The sequence below is a fragment of the Sebastes umbrosus genome, chromosome 7 (assembly GCF_015220745.1).
Source record: "Sebastes umbrosus isolate fSebUmb1 chromosome 7, fSebUmb1.pri, whole genome shotgun sequence".
Classification (NCBI taxonomy): Eukaryota; Metazoa; Chordata; class Actinopteri; order Perciformes; family Sebastidae; genus Sebastes; species Sebastes umbrosus.
In genome coordinates, this window is record NC_051275.1 from 15326600 (window position 1) to 15346373 (window position 19774).

The 19774-nt window shown below is 38.3% G+C and overlaps 2 protein-coding genes and 1 long non-coding RNA gene across 3 annotated transcripts; 2 read left to right on the forward strand and 1 right to left on the reverse strand.

Moving 5' to 3' along the window:
* Positions 1-21: 21 nt before the first annotated feature.
* On the reverse strand, positions 22-15072 carry LOC119491970. Its single transcript, XR_005207692.1, has 3 exons — positions 15061-15072; positions 201-204; positions 22-133 (listed from the first exon to the last, which is right to left on the reverse strand). It is a non-coding gene; the product is annotated as an uncharacterized LOC119491970 (long non-coding RNA).
* Positions 5716-9526, forward strand: p2ry12 (purinergic receptor P2Y12). Its single transcript, XM_037776255.1, has 3 exons — positions 5716-5856; positions 6199-6455; positions 7655-9526. Exons 2-3 carry the CDS (start codon positions 6204-6206, stop codon positions 8471-8473), a joined length of 1071 nt encoding a protein of 356 aa, XP_037632183.1. The 5' UTR covers positions 5716-5856; positions 6199-6203; the 3' UTR covers positions 8474-9526.
* Positions 15073-15472: 400 nt separating the features above from the next.
* Positions 15473-18369, forward strand: LOC119491969 (P2Y purinoceptor 13-like). The gene is made up of 3 exons (XM_037776256.1): positions 15473-15879; positions 16882-16963; positions 17157-18369. Exons 2-3 carry the CDS (start codon positions 16921-16923, stop codon positions 18164-18166), a joined length of 1053 nt encoding a protein of 350 aa, XP_037632184.1. The 5' UTR covers positions 15473-15879; positions 16882-16920; the 3' UTR covers positions 18167-18369.
* The last annotated feature ends 1405 nt before the right edge of the window (positions 18370-19774 follow it).

A 19774-nucleotide genomic window follows, 5' to 3' on the forward strand; every position in this document is an offset into this window, starting at 1 on the left:
GCCAAATTTAAGTCCAATATTCACTCGCCTTTTAGCTCTATTTTGGTCTCCACCAACTCCTGAGGGAAATATCTGGCTCTCTAGCTGCTAAATACTCCACTATGTTTACCAGCGAATTGCTAACTTTGTCTGTCTCACATTTAGAGCTAGACAGGTAGCGTACAGCTGGTTTATCAGAGCTTTTTTTTAGCTGAAAAGACCTGCCTCCTACGGTCAAAAAACGACACCGATGAGAGCAGTGAGAGTCAACCAAAACATCAAAGTTATGGGCCGTAAAACCAAAACAATAAGCGGAAAGACGCTGAAACACTCCTGAGGAGAAGTCTAGGGGGATGAATTTATGAAAAGATCACTTGTGTAAGCCCGGTAGTGTTTAGTAGGTCATTCACTGATGCATATGCCAGACCCATGAGAGATGAGCAATGATTTGTAGCAAAACCCAAACAAAAGCAGTTGCTAGGAAAACATCTACGTGAGCAACAAACTGGAAGCTCAGGATGGAATCAACGACATCATTCACCAGTAGAAACTAAAGCCCAGGAGCCAGTTGGACCAACTAATGTTAGTGTGCAGTTTTGATGCAGACGGTCAACACACCCGTACTGGACACATGGGGCTCATGAGAAATACAGGAATGTACTTTAGTCAGCACAATGTAGAGCGCTCACAAAGCTCCTAAAGAGATAAAACTAGCAGCTATAGCAGGACAAATAGACAATTTCAATACTTTTTTATCATCAGCGTGAAATGATGCTTTAACCCCCGTATGGTGCATGACAGCAAATGTGGTTTCATCCTCAATAAATGCTAGAAACACTGTAGCTCACACTATTTATTCCCCCTTCACCTCCATATGAGCTGCTGTAGATTTTCTCAGTGCGGGTGAACCATATGGGAGGCAGACCTGCTGGAACTGAACAGCACACCAGCAGCAGTAGCCAAAGAAACCTTACACTGTCAAAACAAAGTCTGGCCCGCACATTTCAACTATGCAAGTAGAAGCTCATTTGAAAGCCTGTCAATGGAAATGTATACACGTAAACATTCATACATAAAGACAAAGACAGTCACAAACAAACCACAAGCGAGGACCACCCTGGATATTTTCTCTCTCTCTCTCTATGTGGTAAGAAGTTCCTGTCTTACGTCTTCCAACCTGTAACGATGACAACATGATCAACCGCTGACCGTTTGTAAGGGTCAAGAGGTCACAGTTCAGCCGCATCAATCGTGCTTTTCAAACCACAGCTGTTACAGCTCTGTGTCTGTTATTAGCTTGATGTTTGCCCTCAAACACCAGGGATTATTTCCCTAACCTACTTACTGTTGTGATAAAAGACCCTCCGAAGGCTAAGTAAAGACATTTTTGCTCAAAGCAGCGCTGCTAAAGGCAATACCCCACGTGCAGAGAGGAAATTAAGTTTTTTCCCTCCTTCACTTCCAAAGCTTCATCATCGCCACAGGATGAAAGAAAGCGCAGGATGGTAGCTGTCTTAAAGCAGGCTGGATTGGCACAAAGTGAGAGTGGTGACTCAAAGGTCAAGGGGTGACGTGGGAGGTGAGGAAAGCAGTATGCCTACAGAGAAAGCGTGTGTGTGTGTGTGTGTAAGGAGGAGGGGGTGCTGAAGAGGCTCAGAGGGGTTTAAATGGAAATTCAGTTAAGTCTTGTGTTGCTAACTTTTTATTTCCTCCCCTCATTCCCTTCTTCCTGTCTGTCTGAGAGGGAGCTGACGAGGATTACTGTGTGTGTGTGTGTGTGAATGTAGTGCAGCTTTGCCTGTGTCTGCAAACTGTGCGTTCACACACTATTTGATTATGCCCCTGGTGTAAATGATCCATGTAAATTTAAAACATCAATACAAGAGGTAGGATTACACAGTGTGGCATTTGTCCCGGAGAACTCTGTGATTTTAGAGTTCAATTACCAAAAGAAACACGATCGTTTGACCAACTCGTGTCAGACATTCAACAAGAAATCTAAGCAAAAGAAAGGGAGTAAAGTATAAAAAAAATAGAAAAGTGATCAGAGTGTTAAACTAAAAAGCAGCAAGTGTAGCTGTCGAGTTCTCTCCGGGAGAGTGCATGCTTGACGCAGTCCTGATCAGACCCAGATGTGTAAAGATCACAGCTGTGGGAAACATGACTGCATGTAAATATGGAGGATTCACGTACAGTGTATAGGACTAAATTTAGATTGAGTTATACATGCGACCACAACCACAAGAGCATGCAAATGTGCAGACTAGTCATTCAGATGTGCGTTTGTTTAGGAAGTGAATGCTGCTGACTTTGACAAAGTTGCCCTGCAGACACAGGAAGTTGCAGCATTGCCATGCTAACTGCTGGCACTCAATAATGAAGGGCAGAAGGCCATCAGGGTCATGTGATGATGAGGAGAGAAGTAGATACCAACATGGGCAGATATTGGTCCCCAATTCCTAAAATAATGACAATAAAAAAGAGAAACCTTCACAACCAGGGTCATATATTTATATACACATCACACACACCTAACTGTAGTATAATATTCTGAAAACACAGCACAACACGATACTAACCACTACTGGCAGAGTAGTGTTTAATAGTGCAGCTTAATGTTATAGAACATCAATAAATGTGCAAATGAATAATTCTATCTCATTATTCTACATTTACCTTCTGACTGAATACATTACACTTTAAATGAATTGATAAAAATGCTTTTAAATTAGACTTTGTGTTATTCCATTTGTTAATATATCTCCCTGTCATATGCTATCTCACAGTCCATTTGTCTTCTGCTTTAACATTTAGAGGTCGCAGTGTAATAAAAATGTGGATTATTATTATTATTATTCCTGTGACGCACCCCAGACTCCATACTGGAGTCGGAGAATATCATCCTTCATTCTGCAGCGGTGCTTGCAAAAAAAATAACATAATTTTTTTCTTTCTTTTTTTTTTGAGTTAGATTCGGCGAGACTTGCTGCTGCAGTTTGGTTGATGTTAGATAACTTCCAGTTTCTGCATTAATATTAAAGGGGAACACCACCTAAATTAAGAATTCCAATATGTTATTCCATGGCCTAGTAAAGTTCAATCAATATTTATGAACATGAGCTCCTCTCTCTCAAAGCCAGAAACCAGAGAAGTAAGTCTCAAACTTGTGATGTCATAGAGTATAAAGTCCGGAGCTGCTCCATAGACTATGAATGGGAGACTGATTTCGTGGACCCACTGAATAACTGTTTTCTTTTTTTATATCCAGATGAGCTTTATTCTATTGTAGTGTTTTGATTTTCAGTTGTGAAATAGAAAATGTCCTCATATCCTCAGAGTATTCCCCTGGGTGCTCTCAGTGTCATCTGTAACATTGTTCTCAATTCATTGTCTATGGGGCAGCTCCACACTTTATACCCTACGAAATCACAAGTTTGAGTTTTAGCACTCTAGTTTTTGGATTTGGGAGAGAGTTGTTCATGTTTACTAATATTTTTAGAATTTCTTAGACCATAGGAATAACATGTAAGATCTTTAACAATGGGCGTAGTTCCCCTCTAATTTTGCATATTAATTTAAATACTTGTATTGTCTCCTCGTCATTTCTTATTTTTGATACTGTTGTGATGCAATATGCATACAAGTTGCTATATTTTTGTTTATTTACTGTAAAAATATTACACACATAGCATCAACATAGTTTTGGCAAAAAGTAAAGCAAAACACTTCTTGATTTATTAAGTTATCAGCTATATGAAGCCTACAGCTTCATATTTTGGGAGAATAATTATGCATACTTTGCTTTACTTCCACTTGATACCCATTATCATGCCAGTGTGCCCTGGCACTTTTGAGGCCTGAAACGTGCCAACCCTCTAAAACTTGAAATACTAGATATATTTAGAGGTCTGGACCTGGGAATAGTGAGGCAACATGACACTATTATGCAACAATATTGCACCCACAGTGATGGTTGGCGTGATGTCCTCACTTCACTTTGGACTGCTTCTTTACGTTATAACAGACAAAAGTTTGGGGAAGTTTCTTCACCCTCTGTCTCCATGGATGGCAAATCGGAACTAATGTCTGTTTCACAAACCCCATGGTAGAAAACGCTACAACCAACATGACCTGGGAAGGCAGAGAGTTAAAAATCGGAGTCGTATTATTTGGAGCTATGGGATGGTTTTATATCAGTGAAGCATCTGCCAAAAACAGTGTCATATTTTCCACCTTGGAACAGAAGGATTTACTGCCATATGCCTCCAAGTGTCTGTTTTTTAAGGAATTGTATCAAAAGTCTTATTTATGCTTTAATTGTGTTGGTCACTCAAGACTGTCCAGAGGGTTTTTATGGCTTTTTGCCCAGTGCATGCTGGGATAGACAGAAGTTCAGGAACAGGCTGTCATAGGAAATAAAGAGAACGATGTTTTTCAGTGACTCACGATGTGGCAAATCCTTTCTGTCTTGCATAACCCTGACTATTTGAATACCTGGAATCAGCACATCTCATTACAATGAATCAGGTTTAAACAGATTTAATCAATAATAAGAAACATTTACAGATGACCAAATGATTTTACTCATGTTGTACACTTTTTTAAACATATATACCCGTAGATGCTTTCAAGTGCAGGAATACATAAATCATATGAGAAAATAATAAAAATAAAAGTATATTTAGCCATTCTATAAAAATAATGCAGAAGCAGTGGAGGTTTCACAATAATGCTTATAAAAAAAAGAAGTGAGTACTGTAAGAGGAAACAAATCAGCTTGTATCACAATTTGAAAGAGCAATGAGAGTTCACATATTTATAACATCTTAACACTTTATTCCAAACCAATGGTGGAAAGTAACTAGGTACATTTACTCAAGTACTGTACTTAAATACAATTTAGAGGTACTTACTGGAGTATTTCTAAGTACTCCTATTCCTATTTTAATTCTACTTTATACTTCTATTCCAATATTGTACACTTTACTCCACTACAATTATGTGTTAACTTGAGTTACGTTATATATTCAGATTATTAAAACATAAATAATATTATTGATAATATTATTATTAATTCAAAATATGTAAATCTTTGGAGGCCAATGATTTAGAAACGGGTAGGTATACAACATTAAGATATACAAGCAAAATGCCAACTACACAATCATCCGGACAAAGATAAGCTTATGTTATGCAAACTGAATACCAACAAAACGTTTGTTAATACTGCATATTTAATCTACCAGTATCTTGCAAAATGAAACCCATAATGTTAGACTACCTTGGTGTCTGACTGTGTACTACATATACTACAATTCAGCTTTTGAATCTAATTCACTGTGCAGTGTTTTGTGTTATCTTTTGACACTTGCAGTAAACAGCCAGCGTCACATTCCCATTCCCAATACCAGAGAATTCACCATAAAAACCATGTGCACCATGTGCAACAATAACTTTGGCCTTAAAATTAGCTAGATACTGTTGTTTTGTGCCTTGTTGCTGTTTATAATATGTCATCTGCTTGTGTTTAAATTAGTGTTTATCTGGTGGCCCTCTGGGGCCAATTACAGTAATACACTGAACTGAACTGAAGTCTTTGTGTCTGTTAAAATAGATCTAGAAAAGTAGTCTTCAGCTATTCCGCGTGACAGGAAATAGAAAGGAGAAGGAAAAGAGAAAGTCTGTGACTTTTGTATCACCAATGCACACACACGCACGCACACACATGCACAGAATCACGCACACTTTTTGAAACATTGAACCTGACTGGACAAGACAGATGGTCAGTGTCAGATGACATAGAGAAGAGAGAGGGACCAAAGAACAGCACTGAGATTTTGATGGGACTTCACTGACACATAGCAGCATAATTAACAGGTCAGTTACAAAACCTAAAGTTATATTTATTATATATTAAAGTGGGATAGCAGAATATAGTTACATATTGTGCAAATGTTGAAAATGTTCTTCAAAAGTCGACTGCAGATTTATTTCATCGGCACATAAAGGCATGAAAACCAGATATACTGTAAATGTAATGAAAAAGTTCTGCTTTTGGAAATGTTATATTATTCAGTGATTTTTATACTATGACACATCTCAACATGAATTGAACATAACTGTAATGCTATGCTACAAATGACTCTCTTTTACATGAGAGTATCAGACTTCAACAATCGTTTTTTTAACAATTCTGAACTTTCTCTTGTACTTTTTTAGAGACAATGGAGAGAAATACAACGTCCCTCCTGTTCCCTAGCAATCACAGCCACACCAACGGCACCTGTTCCCGTGACAACGCTTTGAAGACAGTGGTTTTTCCTGTTCTCTACTCCTTCCTCTTCCTGGTGGGGCTCACACTCAATGGCGTGGCCATGTGGGTGTTTTTCCGCATCCCCTCGAAGTCTCACTTCATCATATACCTGAAGAATATTGTGGTTGCAGATGTCATCATGACCTTCACGTTCCCCTTCAAGGTTTGGTTTAACTGGTACCGTTTACTTATGGGCACACTTTAACCTCAAATGGATTAAAAGTTGTAACCAATGGCGTTATTAGTGGTTATTAAACCATTTCTAATAGTTATAGGTCATTCATAAGAGCAACATTTTCGTTGCCAGATTGTGAAAAATCTCTCTTGCTGGTGAGTCATTCATATTCAAGTCATTGATAAATAGTCATGAGTTTCTCGCTTTCTAATAAGGCATCGAGTCAGCAGTTATAAATGTGAATAACTCATTAATAATACAGTTACTAGTACAATATCAGTTTAAGTGTACACTATATTTAGAATAGTTTTGCGGGTTTACCTTGCTGTGGGACAGCTATAGAATCTATGTTTCCGACAGGGAACTGAAGCCGTTGTCTATGCTCTAAAAGCAACCAGACTCCAATGAAAAAACTATGATTTATCCTCACAGAACACGGGTGTTGGTGGTCTACTGCTGCCTCGATTGGTTAGTTTGTGTTATTGTATGATTTTGGTTAGTTCCGATTCACCAAAGTCACACAATAGCACCATATACTAGCAACCCCTATGTTCTGCAAGGTAAAATTACAGTTTTTTTTCAATGGAGCCTGGTGGCTCTGGAGAGAGCATATATGGATACGTCTTCAGTTCCCTCTTGGAAAGGGCTGTCTGATGGCAAGGTAAAACAGTGAAAATATTCTAACTATAGCGTACACTTAAACTGATATCGATTTTTTTAGGTGCTTTGCGTTTCTTTTCCCTCTTCAAAAACACCCAAACTATCCCTTTAAGGGTCAGGAGTTTCTCAGTTGCTAACAAGCCATTAGAAAAACTTAGTAAGTCATCCACAGTTATAAATATTAATAAGGGTTTTTCACAGTAATCCATTAGGTCTGCAGTTGTAAATGTTAACAATTAGTTAATGATTGGATTGTGCACTAGATGCCCTGCAACTAAAAAGATAAAGTAAGTGTCCTGTGAGAGAAGAATGATTTCTCACAACTTGGCAACCCTTGTTCTAATTAATGGCTTATAATTGAGCTATAAAGCATTATTATATGAATAACCAATAACAAAGTCATTAGTTCCAACTAAGAAACCCTTTATAAATAGTGACTAATTAGAAAGTGGTACTGTTAACTTATAATATACTCTGTCTTGAATTTGTGTTCAGTCTTTTACATTTGACTGTTTGTGTTTGTGCAGGTGTTATCAGACTCCAACATGGCCTCCACTGGGCTGCGGATATTCGTGTGCAGGGTCTCCTCAGTGCTCTTCTACCTCACCATGTACATGAGCATCCTCTTCTTCGGACTCATCAGCATCGATCGCTGCAGAAAGACTCTCACACCATTTCGGGGGACTAACGCAGCCCGGCTGGCCCGTCGCAAAATCCTTTCAGGAGCCATCTGGACCTTCCTGCTGGCCCTCTGTCTGCCCAACGTGATCCTGACAAGTAAAACCCCAAAGTCTCCATATTTCAAGTGCAGCGACCTGAAGACAGAGGCCGGGCTGTACTGGCACGAGGTGGTAAATCACGTCTGTCAAGTGATTTTCTGGGGCAACCTGGTGACTGTGGTAGTGTGCTACACTCTAATCACCAAAGAGCTGTACAGATCCTACTCCCGCTCTAAGGCCCACAGCTCCGGAGGATCTGGAGCACCATTCGGGGCATCGACTCGGAAGCCCCACCAAGCCAAAAGGAAAATGAATGCCAACGTGTTCCTGGTTCTGGCGGTGTTCTTCGTGTGTTTCGTGCCGTTTCACTTCGCCCGTGTGCCATACACCCTGAGCCAGACCCGAGGGGTTCTCTTTGACTGTAAACTCAAACTCTTCTTCTTCCAGCTGAAGGAAAGTACGCTCTTCCTCTCATCCTTAAACTCTCTTCTGGACCCTCTCATCTACTTCTTCCTCTGTAAATCCTTCAGGACCACCCTGTTCAAGACCCTGAAGCTGGCTCCTGGTACCTGCAGCAGGCTAACAGGGAGAGGGTCCGACACGGATACAGGCAGCACCGCTCTCTGAGAGACTCCTCTGCCTGTGCGTAAAACCACTGGACATGATAAAGACTTTTGTAATGTGGTATCTGAATGTGCACGTCCTGTTTTGAAGAATTGGATCAAATCCAAATAGCTTACCGACACAGTGATCTATTGTTTGTCATTTATTGTAATCAACATGTTGATGACCATCATAAAATGATTATAATACCATCCCTTTAAAACCTTGCAGTTTCAACATTGTAACTTAAAGTATTCAACTTGTATTGTGGGAATAAGACGACAATATTGCCACTAAGACAAAGTAAAAATGTCCAACCTGCAGAACTGACACTGGCATATTGTCTTTGTTTTTGTTTTTCAGTTCTCTATTCCACTGAATAACAACATGAACTTCCACTTCTGTGTTTTCATACCAACTAATCCTGAAAAACATGCATTCATTTACAAACTGAAAATAAATCTATACCCACAGTAGTCCTCTAAAATATAATAAACCTCACGCCTTACAAACAATCTCCCGTCAAAACATAGTGATCTCTTATTGTTGCATGTGCATGAATTTATTGCCGTTTAGTTGTGTTAGCATTGACTGATTCTTCAGGATAATTATATTGCAGGTAAATGTGTCAAAATGTTATATCTATGTACATTTGTGATTCATTTGTTCAGTTTTGCTGCTAACAATGATCTCAATCTATCTAAGTAGTAATTATGGAATACGGGGGACTGTTATTTCCTTCTGTTACAACCATACAGCTCAATTAAATGGGAACTACCAGTTTTACAGAAATGCAAAAGGAAACAACAATAGAGGAAGTAAAAATGTAATGACAGTTTTGTTCTTTGTTGTGCCTGTGGTGTGTGCCATTTTATGTAATTGGCACTTTTCACATAGCCAAATATTAAACTGTCTCAGCTGCAATATATGATTCAATTCACTTACAGTATCTACTTTTTGCTGGTCATCTCCACTGGTATCATTTCTCACATCTCAAAATTTAACTATCAATAATATGTCTTTGGCAATGAATTATAAATCCTGAAATCCACTATTATGATATAAAAAAAATTAATAAATATTTGTGCCTTGGTCGTGAATATGAGATAACCAAGGTAAAAGAAGATAATGATCGTCACTAAATCATCACTGCCGTACCATTAAGCTACACTGTTGAAGAGAATATGAAGACTTTTGTCATATATCTCATTAGTTAAGACATTAGAAATAAAGCATGATTAGTAATGTTAGATGTTAGAAAACAGAAATGACCTGAGTGTAACCTGAAAACACATGGCAATACCACAATCTATGTTATTTGAAACCTCTTTCCCCCCACAGCAGCTCGCTGTTCATGGATTTGCATCTCTCTGGTTGAAAAAGGCTGGCAAACTTTGGTGATTTATCTGGTGAAAGTGTTAATGTCCCAGGCTACACAGTGTGGAGCGAACGAGGTAAACACTACTGGTGAGTGAATTAATATTGTGTTTTGTTTCACAACTATTTGGGGAAAAAAGTTATTCCGATTAGATTGAGAGTTGATTGAAGAAATCAAACTTTGTTATTGGTTAGAAGTATAGACTGTGTGATTTATGTTGAACATGAAATAGCTTGGGAACATCACTTTAATATGATTTAGTTAACTGTATCTTTTCTGAGAAACTAAAATTGGGCCTGGTCAGTGAACTTTTTCAAAATGAAATGGTCTCGAGCACAAGTAAACAGTGATCTCACTGTGGAGGGGGAGAAATATCGTTAAATTAAACAATTTTGTAATGTTTTATAATGATTAGAGGAAAAATATAACAGTCTTATCAAATGGTATTGTGCTAAGATAACAGCTTATTGCTAAAAAGTTTTAATTCCCACTCAGATCCATTAGAATCAAACAAGTACTTGCTTTTTCTTTTGCCACTGTTATACCAGGTAGTTATTTTTACTGTCATTCTCTTTACAGTATATCACTCTTAATATCTAATATCTAAATTTAACTGCACAAATGCACACAGAATATATAAAATGTAGACACTGCATACTGATGAGGTGAATCCAGGGAAACTCTCAGTGTTTAACCTTATTAAATCCAAACCAATTACAAAGGAGACAAAGAGAAGCAGACACATTACAGTAAAAGAAGCTTTGAAACAACTACGATCTATTGTGCATAAGGGCCTGTGACTCAATACCAGTCTCTGAAAGTTGGAAGATTCTGTGTAGTATACATACATATGATGAAAAATAGTAAAATCTTTTTGTTTTACTCTTGTATTTAGTGAAAACAAAGCCAACAATTGCATAACTTGCGTCAGTCATTGTCAACAGTGGAAGTGTCATTTTCAGCATCCAGGATGCATTCAAATGCTCTGGTTGAGCATTCAAAACCAAATCATAGTGACAAATGTCTTTTAAACGATAATGACAAATGCAAATCAGGTCCAACTGGGCAAGAAGGAAGCATTTCTCAGTCTCAAACGAGTCATAAGTAGGGTTAAATTCTCGTAAATCTCAGCCCCCTGGTTCTCACCTCAGCCGATCATTTACTCTGAAACCCCTCTGCCCTAAAGCTGGATGTTATTTTCTCACATCACTAAATTCATACCAATGCACCCTTGATAAAAATCTGCTCATTTCACTTCCAAATTTCTTGAAGCTCAGTTAAAGGTAAAGTCACATTTCAGGGATCTATTAGCAGAAATGGAATATAATATTTGTAACTATGTTTTCATTAGTGTATAATCACTAAGAATCGTGTTTTCGTTAGCTTAGAATGAGCCCTTCATATCTACATAGGGAGCAGGTCCTCTTCACAGAGTCCACCATGTTGCCCCTCCATGTTTCTACAGTAGCCCAGAACGGACAAACCAAACACTGGCTCTAGAGAGAGTCTTTCGCGTTTTTATGTCACCTTAAGGCCACCGTAGTTCTCCTACACGCTTGTGAAACTGCGGTAACGTGAGCCGCAGAGTGCAAAACCGTGGTACCGTCAGTACCGTCTGACTTCCGTTGCTCCTAAAGTTGGATAGCCTCTGAACGAGGTGAACGGCGTTACAAGTGTTTTGCACTCGGTGGCTCACGTTACCGCTAGTCTTGGAGAGGGAGGCGTGAGTGGAGGGGTACTCAGTTGGTTGCAATCTGCAACCACACCACTAAATGCCACCAAAACCACACTGTACCTTTAAGAAATGAATCAAAAGCAAAAGATCTGGATGTGGGTCTGGTCTACGGGGCCTACAGAACTCACACCAGTTCAAGATTAGAAAGTTAAGGGCAAAACGTGTTGAGTTTTTTTCTTTGATGTTGATGTTTTTTTTTATTCCAGATTGTACGATGGCGTCCTACAACACAGAAAGCCTCTCCTCTGATTGTGCACCCCCCAGCCATGAGACCGTAGACGTGGCCATCTCGTGCCTTTTCTTCATCATGTTCCCCTTTGCGTTACTGCTCAATGGGGTGGCAGCGTGGGTGTCTTTGCATCTTCGGTCCACCTCTACCTTCATAGTGTATCTCAAAAACCTGGTGGCTGCTGACCTGCTCATGACGCTGACGTTACCCGCGATGGCAGCCAGCATGCTACCTGGAGCAGCAGTGAAGTTAAGGGTGTTCGATTGCCGCTACTCCAGTGTCATTTTCTACTGCTCTCTGTACACAAGTATAGCTTTAATGGGTCTCATCAGCCTCGACCGCTTCTTCAAAATTGTTAGACCATTCGGAATGCTGCTGGGACAAAGCGTGGTCTTCAGTCTCGTAACGTCCGCCACGGTTTGGGTGGTGATATTTGGCAGTACAGCCATCCCAACTATCATCCTAACAGACCAGGATCCTGATATTAATATAACAGGAGATTTCTGTATGTCCCTGAAAAGTCCAACTGGTGTGAATCTTCACAAGTTTGTGGTTCTATTTATGGAGATTCTTTTCTGGCTCGTCGGCATAGTGATCGTGTTTTGCTACGTCTGCATCACCCTGAAAGTCCTGCAGTCCTTCAGGAGCTCTGGGAGCAACAACAGCCACGGAAAGACCAAGACCAAGCTGCGAGTCTTCCTGATCCTTCTGGTGTTTTTTGTGTGTTTCGTGCCTCTCCACGTGATGCGCGTTCCATTCACACTGTATGAAATCCTCAACATTGATGTCTGCACTCAAATGTGGATGCTGGTAACCCATAAATTAGTCATTTGGCTCTCCACCACTAATGCCTGCCTGGACCCTCTTCTCTACATCTACCTGTGCCGGGAGTACAGAGACAAACTGGTTGACATGATGAAAGCCAGAGGGCTCTGTGCTGCGTTATCTTCACGTGAAGTTGAGGATGTTTCACAGTAGAAAGAAGAATTATTAGTCATCAAAATGAATTCCTTTAACCCTTTAATGTTCTGCTCGACCGTTAGCACATTTTGAGTCTCTATATCTTATTGAAAAATGTGTTGAACTTAAGTAAACCTGATCAACCCATCTCTACCATTCAGTTATGCTAAAAAGATCCACGAGATGTCACTGTGTCTTTAAATAGCAATGCTTTTCAGTTGACCTAATGACAGGAAGTTAGCAACATAAAGTCACTCCAGACATGAGGACTTTGTTTGGTCTAATTTTCAATGTTGTTTTTTTTACATATAATAGTTTCAGAGGTCTTGCTGAACATAATTATGTAACTCAAAACTAAAATAAAAAAAGTGTAATAAGGGGCAAATAATTTTTTTATAAGTGGTTCAGTTGTCATTTTATGGTAAAGCTAAGCTAATAATATAATTCAAATTTACTATTTGAAACAAAATAAAAAAAAAACTCTTATCTTTCATTATCTTTAATATGATACATTTAATGTTATTCCATTATATATATGCTGAAATAATTTTAATAAGTATGATTTTTCACTGTCTAAACACATGCTCTACCAAACGGTTGACTTGTCCTTTACTGGTGAAAGTAGTGATGTTAAGATAATAAATTTACTATTTTTATGAAATAAAAAAAGTTATGAACATTCACTGCTTTTGATATCATCACATATTTAATGTTATTCCATTATATATTTGATGAAAAAATTATATCAGTATGATTTTTCACCATTTCTGAGATGTTTTCAACGTAGCCTACTTTAAATATGGAAAATATCTAGAATAGATACATGGAAATAATACTAATACTGTAATACTACTAATTCCAGGGTAACAAATTGACGTATGTTGGTATATTAACCTATTACTAGCATAATAACAGTACATGGTTTGTATTTTTCTTCTACCATGAAGCGACATCTTAACCGTTTGGTAGAGGCCTATAGCCAATTTAAAAAAACTGTGGCGTCTGTTTAGAAATAAAAAAACATTGATTGCTGTTATTATTGCCCCAAGGAAATAAGAAAATGAAAAGAGATTTTTTTTCCATTGCTTTTTTCTTAGTGAGCACATTAAAGGGTTAAAAAGCCACAGATAAATAAGATGTCTTTAGTCCCACATTGTTTTATGTTATGGAAGCAAGATAACCTCAGTAGCTCTACAGCAACTTCTGTGTTTAAATTCTATGTTGTACTGCCCTTTAGTGGCCTAATGAGGATAAGCATCTATGAGACTAAAGGTCCATCAAGAGAAACAAGGTAGAAACATATAAATATACAACATATAATAAATGTGATGCCAATTTTATTGCAAAGATGCAGATGTATTGTTCTATTCTAAATTAAGTGGATTTATTTGTGTCTGTTTGAACACACAGATTCTATGTTATGTCTCCGTGGTCAGAGCTGTGTGTCTTTTATGCACGTACATTGTACTGTATTTATTTCTACTGTATATGTATTTAAATGCATTCCTTCTTTCTACAACTCAATACTATGTTTAATCCCATATTGAGGTGTTATTGTGAGACCTGCTGTGGCAATAAATTTGAGTTTGAAGTCGTTGCTATTTCTTCTGTGATGGGTCACTGCAGATACACTCTATATAACTCCCATGGGTTTTTTAATAGGAAATTTAAATGAACAGTATGATAAAATAACGGAAAGGAAAGTTAAGAATTAGTAGGTTATCCCCTTCATCATTGTTACTTTTGTAAACAATTATAAGACAGTGAAAATGGGGACTCAGATCAAAGTATATTTTTCTGCTGCATGAAAGAACAATAATTGCATCCTACAAAGTTTTGGCTTATTATTCCCAGAGGGCTGAAATAAATGGTAACATAAATCTTTGTACTGTTCAATTCTTGTAAATCCAAATTTAATAGCTTCTCTGAAAAAGAGCTTTTCTCACTTGCTAGAAATCATGTTACTTGAATGCATTTCTTGTATTTTATCACATTAAATGATGTCAATATATTTAATTAATCTAAGTAATAAACTATTTTTTTATGTTTATTGCTGTATTGTAAATATCAAGGGCCAAGAAGTGAAATTAAACATTAAAACTGAATACCAATACTTTGTTAGTCACCACAATATCCTCCACTACACTTCAAGAATGATTTTGGTCTCTATTACCATATACCAAATATGTTTTAATTAGTTTGTCTGAAAAGGAATTGAAACCCACATCCTGTACAATAAATCTTCTTGGCAGCTATTGCACTTCCTTTGTTTAAGCAGACAAAAAGCTCATGTGTAGCCTGTGTGAGACTGTTTGGTTTGGCTTTAACAGCTAAGGCCACCCTCTGGTCAGATGATGACACTGCACCACACGCTGCAGAATCAGCTCTATAATTCTTGCAGAAACTGGTGCAATCTATCAAGCAAAAAAGCAAACAATCGGTCAATAAGGCAATCAAAAAGCAAAATTACCAGCATAAAAAGAGAGAAAATGACTTGTCCACTTTGCTTTTTTAATCAAAGAATCATTATCATATTTCTCAAAGTTTATTTTCCTCTGCCAGCAATAAAACAACACGATGTTGGCGAGCGGGGAAACAAATGATGTGTATTTAGCCTTCTAAATGATGCTCAGAGCCGAGTGCATGTCAGTACCAGGGACATTTACTGTGTGTAATGAGTCAGAGGATGATGATGACTATAGCATTAAACACGCAGGAGAGTTCAGGTTGAGGATTATGTAAATGCTTACATCTTAAAGGTGAGACAGAGATGGGTGATGTCTGAGGTTCATGTGGAGGCCAAAGGAAGCTTGGGGGCCTCCTGAATCCAAACCTTCACCCCATCATCATCATCATCATCATCCAATCTCTGCTCTGACTGGTGTTTACACTGCAGGATGGGTGTATGACGTCTGTTGTCGCTTTTGTCCAAAGACAAGTACGTTTTCCTATTTTTGCATACGACCTGATAAATTGCCAGTTTTATCACAGAAGCGTCAACTCAACTGAAACAATAATTTGTTTGCTAGGAAAATCAAGAGTGTTTCTGAAACACCTGCCATGTCAGTGCATTGTCACACTGCAGGTCCACGTTGCAGCTTTGAGAAGAGCGAGTCAAGTCATCAACTGTAAGTTATCGTCAACTTGTATCTTATTTAAATAATCCGTTCATAATAGTATGTATTTAACAATGATTAATTAATGGTTAATATGTGATGTCAAAGATAATTATTTTAACATCTTTTACATATCTTTACCTATAACTTTTAAAATCTAAAAGAAAAAAAGAGCAGTCCTGCCAGGTTGAGGAATCCTACAAGCCTCCTTACTAAATTCAGAATTTGTATTCATGTGCATTTACATTTATTTATTCAATTACTTTTTTTTGTGACATGGAGACATGGGAGTATATTAGGGCTGTCAATCAATTCAAATATTTAATCACAATTAATTGCATGATTGTCCATAGTTAATCACGATTAATCGCAAATTAATCACACATTTTGTATCTGTTCAAATTGTACCTTACTGTCAAGTATTTAATACTCTCATCAACATGGGAGTGGGCAAATATGCTTGCTTTATGCAAATGTATGTATATATGTATTATTGGAAATCAATTAGCAACACAAAACAATGACAAATGTTGTCCAGAAACCCTCACAGGTACTGCATTTAGCATAGAAATATGCTCAAATCATAACATGTCAAACTCAAACCCAACAGGCAACAACAGCTGTCAGTGTGTCAGTGTGCTGACTTGACTATGACTTGCCCCAAACTGTATGTGATTATCATAAAGTGGACATATCTGTAAAGGGGAGACTCGTGGGTACCCATAGAACCCATTTTCATTCACATATGTTGAGGTCAGAGGTCAAGGGACCCCTTTGAAAATGGCCATGTCTTCACCTTAGCTTTAAATCCTGCGTTAATGCGTTAAAGAAATTAGTGGTGTTTAAATTAATTTGCGTTAACTTTAATAGCCCCAATATACTGTATATATATATATATATATATATATATATACACACACACATGTATAATGGAAAATACTGTAATATAAAGATTGCCTAAAATCAAATGTATTAACACTACTATGTACATACTGCTCCTCTTGCTTTGCTCAGCCTGCAGCCTTGACCTGAGCCTCGAACAAGCGACGGATAATGGATGAATTCATGAATCCTCCCTTTGACAGAAACCAGCAGAGTGAGTGGAGTAAATGACAAAAAAGAAAAATGTTTTGCTGTTGAATAATTTTTTATGGGGCACAATTAAAATCTGTCCAAATGATTTTGCACATATTCAGAGGGACACTTTGTTGAAATGCATGAAGATGATGTTTCTTAATAACATGAATTGTGGCTTCTTAAATGTATTTTAAACTTCTTATTCTCCTCAGGTGCAGCGGTGCCAGTGAATCAAACATCTCACAACAACTCAAAGTGTGACGACTTCAATTACCACCGAAATTTGGTCCCAGTTCTCTATTTGTTGATGTTCCCCGTAGCTTTGTTGCTGAACAGCGTGGCAGCCTGGGTTTCTCTGCACCTCAAGTCCACCTCCACTTTTGTGGTGTATCTGAAAAATCTAGTCGCCGCTGACATCATTATGACCTTAATCATCCCAATCAAAGCCGCAAGAGACTTGCCGGGTACGCCAAAAACAGTCTTCATACTCTCATGTTATCTCAGTTCCATTTTCTACAGCACACAGTACACGTGTATCACTTTATTGGCCTTTATCAGTCTGGACCGTTTCTTCAAGATCATGATGCCCCAAAGCAAGTTCTTTGGTCAGAATCTGACCTTCAGCAAACTGGCATCAGGCTCAGTGTGGGTGATACTGCTTGGAGGCTCAGCTTTACCTAATATCATTTTAAGTAACAAGTCGGTGGCCAATTTAACAGAGATCAGCTCTTGTATGAAGCTGAAAGGACAGGCTGGAATTGAAGTCCATAAAAAGATAGTGATTTACCTCAATGTTTTCTTCTGGCTCGTCAGTGTGGTCATTGCGGTTTGCTACATTTGCATCGCAAACAAGGTTATCCAGTCTTTTAGAAACTCTGGCAGCAGCAACAACCAGGGAAAGCAGAAGATCAAACTGCGTGTGTTTCTAGTCCTCATTGTGTTCTTTGTGTCATTCGGACCGTACCACATTTACAGGATTCCGTACACTTTTCAACAAGTCAAATCCTCCGTTACCGGCAACCCAGATAAAAGCATCCGGTTTGTCAAGGAATTCACCCTCTGGCTTGCCAGTACAAACATCTGCATGGACCCACTTCTCTATGTCTTTCTGTGTCGCGAGTTCAAGGACAAGCTTATGTCTATGATGAAAAAATTGTCCATCTCGTTTCAAGTAGCCTTAGCAGGGAAAGCAGGAGGCACTTCAACACAGAGTGGAGTCTGACATAAAGATGCTATATCATGGTCTGAGCTCAGATGTTACTGAAGATTTTGTAGACTAAAAGTCAGATTATTGTTTAAGGTATATATTAAAGGGGACCTATTATGCATTTGTGCTTTTCCCCTTTCCTTTAGTGTGTTATATAGTATTTTATGCGTGTAAAATGTCTGCAAAGTTACAAAGCCCAAAGTCCACGCCAAAGGGAGTTACTTTCCCCCACAGAAAACACTGCTCCTGTAACATGGTGATGTCACCAAGTAGCATATTTGCATAACAGCTAGTTTGGCACACCGTCAAACAAAGCTAGTTGGAGAGGAGCTGGAGTGGAGTTCAAAGAGTTTAGTTCAGTCGACCAATAACCATAACAGTGAACCAATCAGCTGACCAATCAGAGCAGACTGGGCTTTTTGGGAGGGGCGGGGCAGGAGCTCAAACAGAGCGTTTCAGACAGAGGGTGAAAAGAGGTGCTCTAGCACAACCAGTATGAGAAAAGTAAAGCATATTTTGAACATTAAAGCATGTAAACATGTTCTAATAGAAACCTAAAATACAAGTATGAACCTGAAAATAAGCATAAAAGGTCACCTTTAACATTTTGCTATTTACTGCATTTACTTTTTAAACCCATGTTGAAGTTGTGCTGTGCTGTTTTCGTGTCTTGTCAAAGTGTCGCTCTAAGTAGCTTGAAGACCATTGACAGGAAATACAATAAGGGAGGATGAGATAAACAGTATGAGTCTAGAGGTTGCTGTTATTATGCTGTATATTTATGTCAACAAAACACAGTTTTATAGTAGTACTAGTCAAAATCAGAAGACAAATAGAGTTCTAGGAGGCAGAAATTAAGCTGCCATGCAAAGCAAGTTAAGTTTAAATTTGCATCCCACGCTGAAGTTGTAAAATGTTTGTGGTGACAGTAAAAATAGGTCATGTCTTTAATAAGGTTCTGCAGACGTATCTGTAGGCCGGCCATCGATTTGCAGCATGCTAATCAGTGCCTTACATGGAAGGTTACTGCAAAGAATAAAGTCTGTTTTATTGATGTATATTGAGCTGTAAAACAAATAAAGTGTGCCCTAAATCTACATAATTGTTGTAATCAATCCAGAAATAAACACTAAATGGAGGTGTTATTCTGCTCAGTGTTGTATATGTTTCAACAGCCGATTAGATCAATTTCCCTTCGGGGATCAATGAAGTCAATCTATCTATCTATCTATCTATCTAGACTGTTGTCAGGTCATTAAATGCGGCGTTATCAGTTCGAGGCTGATAGATGTGGCTCAGTAGGGCCCTGCTTCTCCCAATAGTAGGTTTTATCACAGATTCACGTGATCGATCACCAAAAGAAGGACTAAAAGAAGACGACAGCGACCTCCAGCGCGCATAGTAATTATGACAGGAGTGAAAGCAAAGACTAGGGTTTACATCCTGTGTGAAACCAACAACATGTAGCAGTTTTTGTCTTCACAAGCTTTCACAAGTTTGTCTTTCACTTTTGAAACATAGTCATTTTAAGCCAAAATACAATATTGTTCCTTGAACTTAAGAAAGCGGTTTTGTTGCCTAAAATAAAAAAAAAGCCTTTACGCAACAAAACGCAACTTTTCA

Bases quoted from the DNA above. Each gene is read 5' to 3' on its own strand.
- p2ry12 (XM_037776255.1), top strand. From the start codon at position 6,204: ATGGAGAGAAATACAACGTCCCTCCTGTTCCCTAGCAATCACAGCCAC. The intron at 6,456-7,654 runs GTTTGGTTTAAC...GTGTTTGTGCAG, and splicing joins CCTTCACGTTCCCCTTCAAG to GTGTTATCAGACTCCAACAT.
- LOC119491969 (XM_037776256.1), top strand. From the start codon at position 16,921: ATGGATGAATTCATGAATCCTCCCTTTGACAGAAACCAGCAGA. The intron at 16,964-17,156 runs GTGAGTGGAGTA...TATTCTCCTCAG, and splicing joins CTTTGACAGAAACCAGCAGA to GTGCAGCGGTGCCAGTGAAT.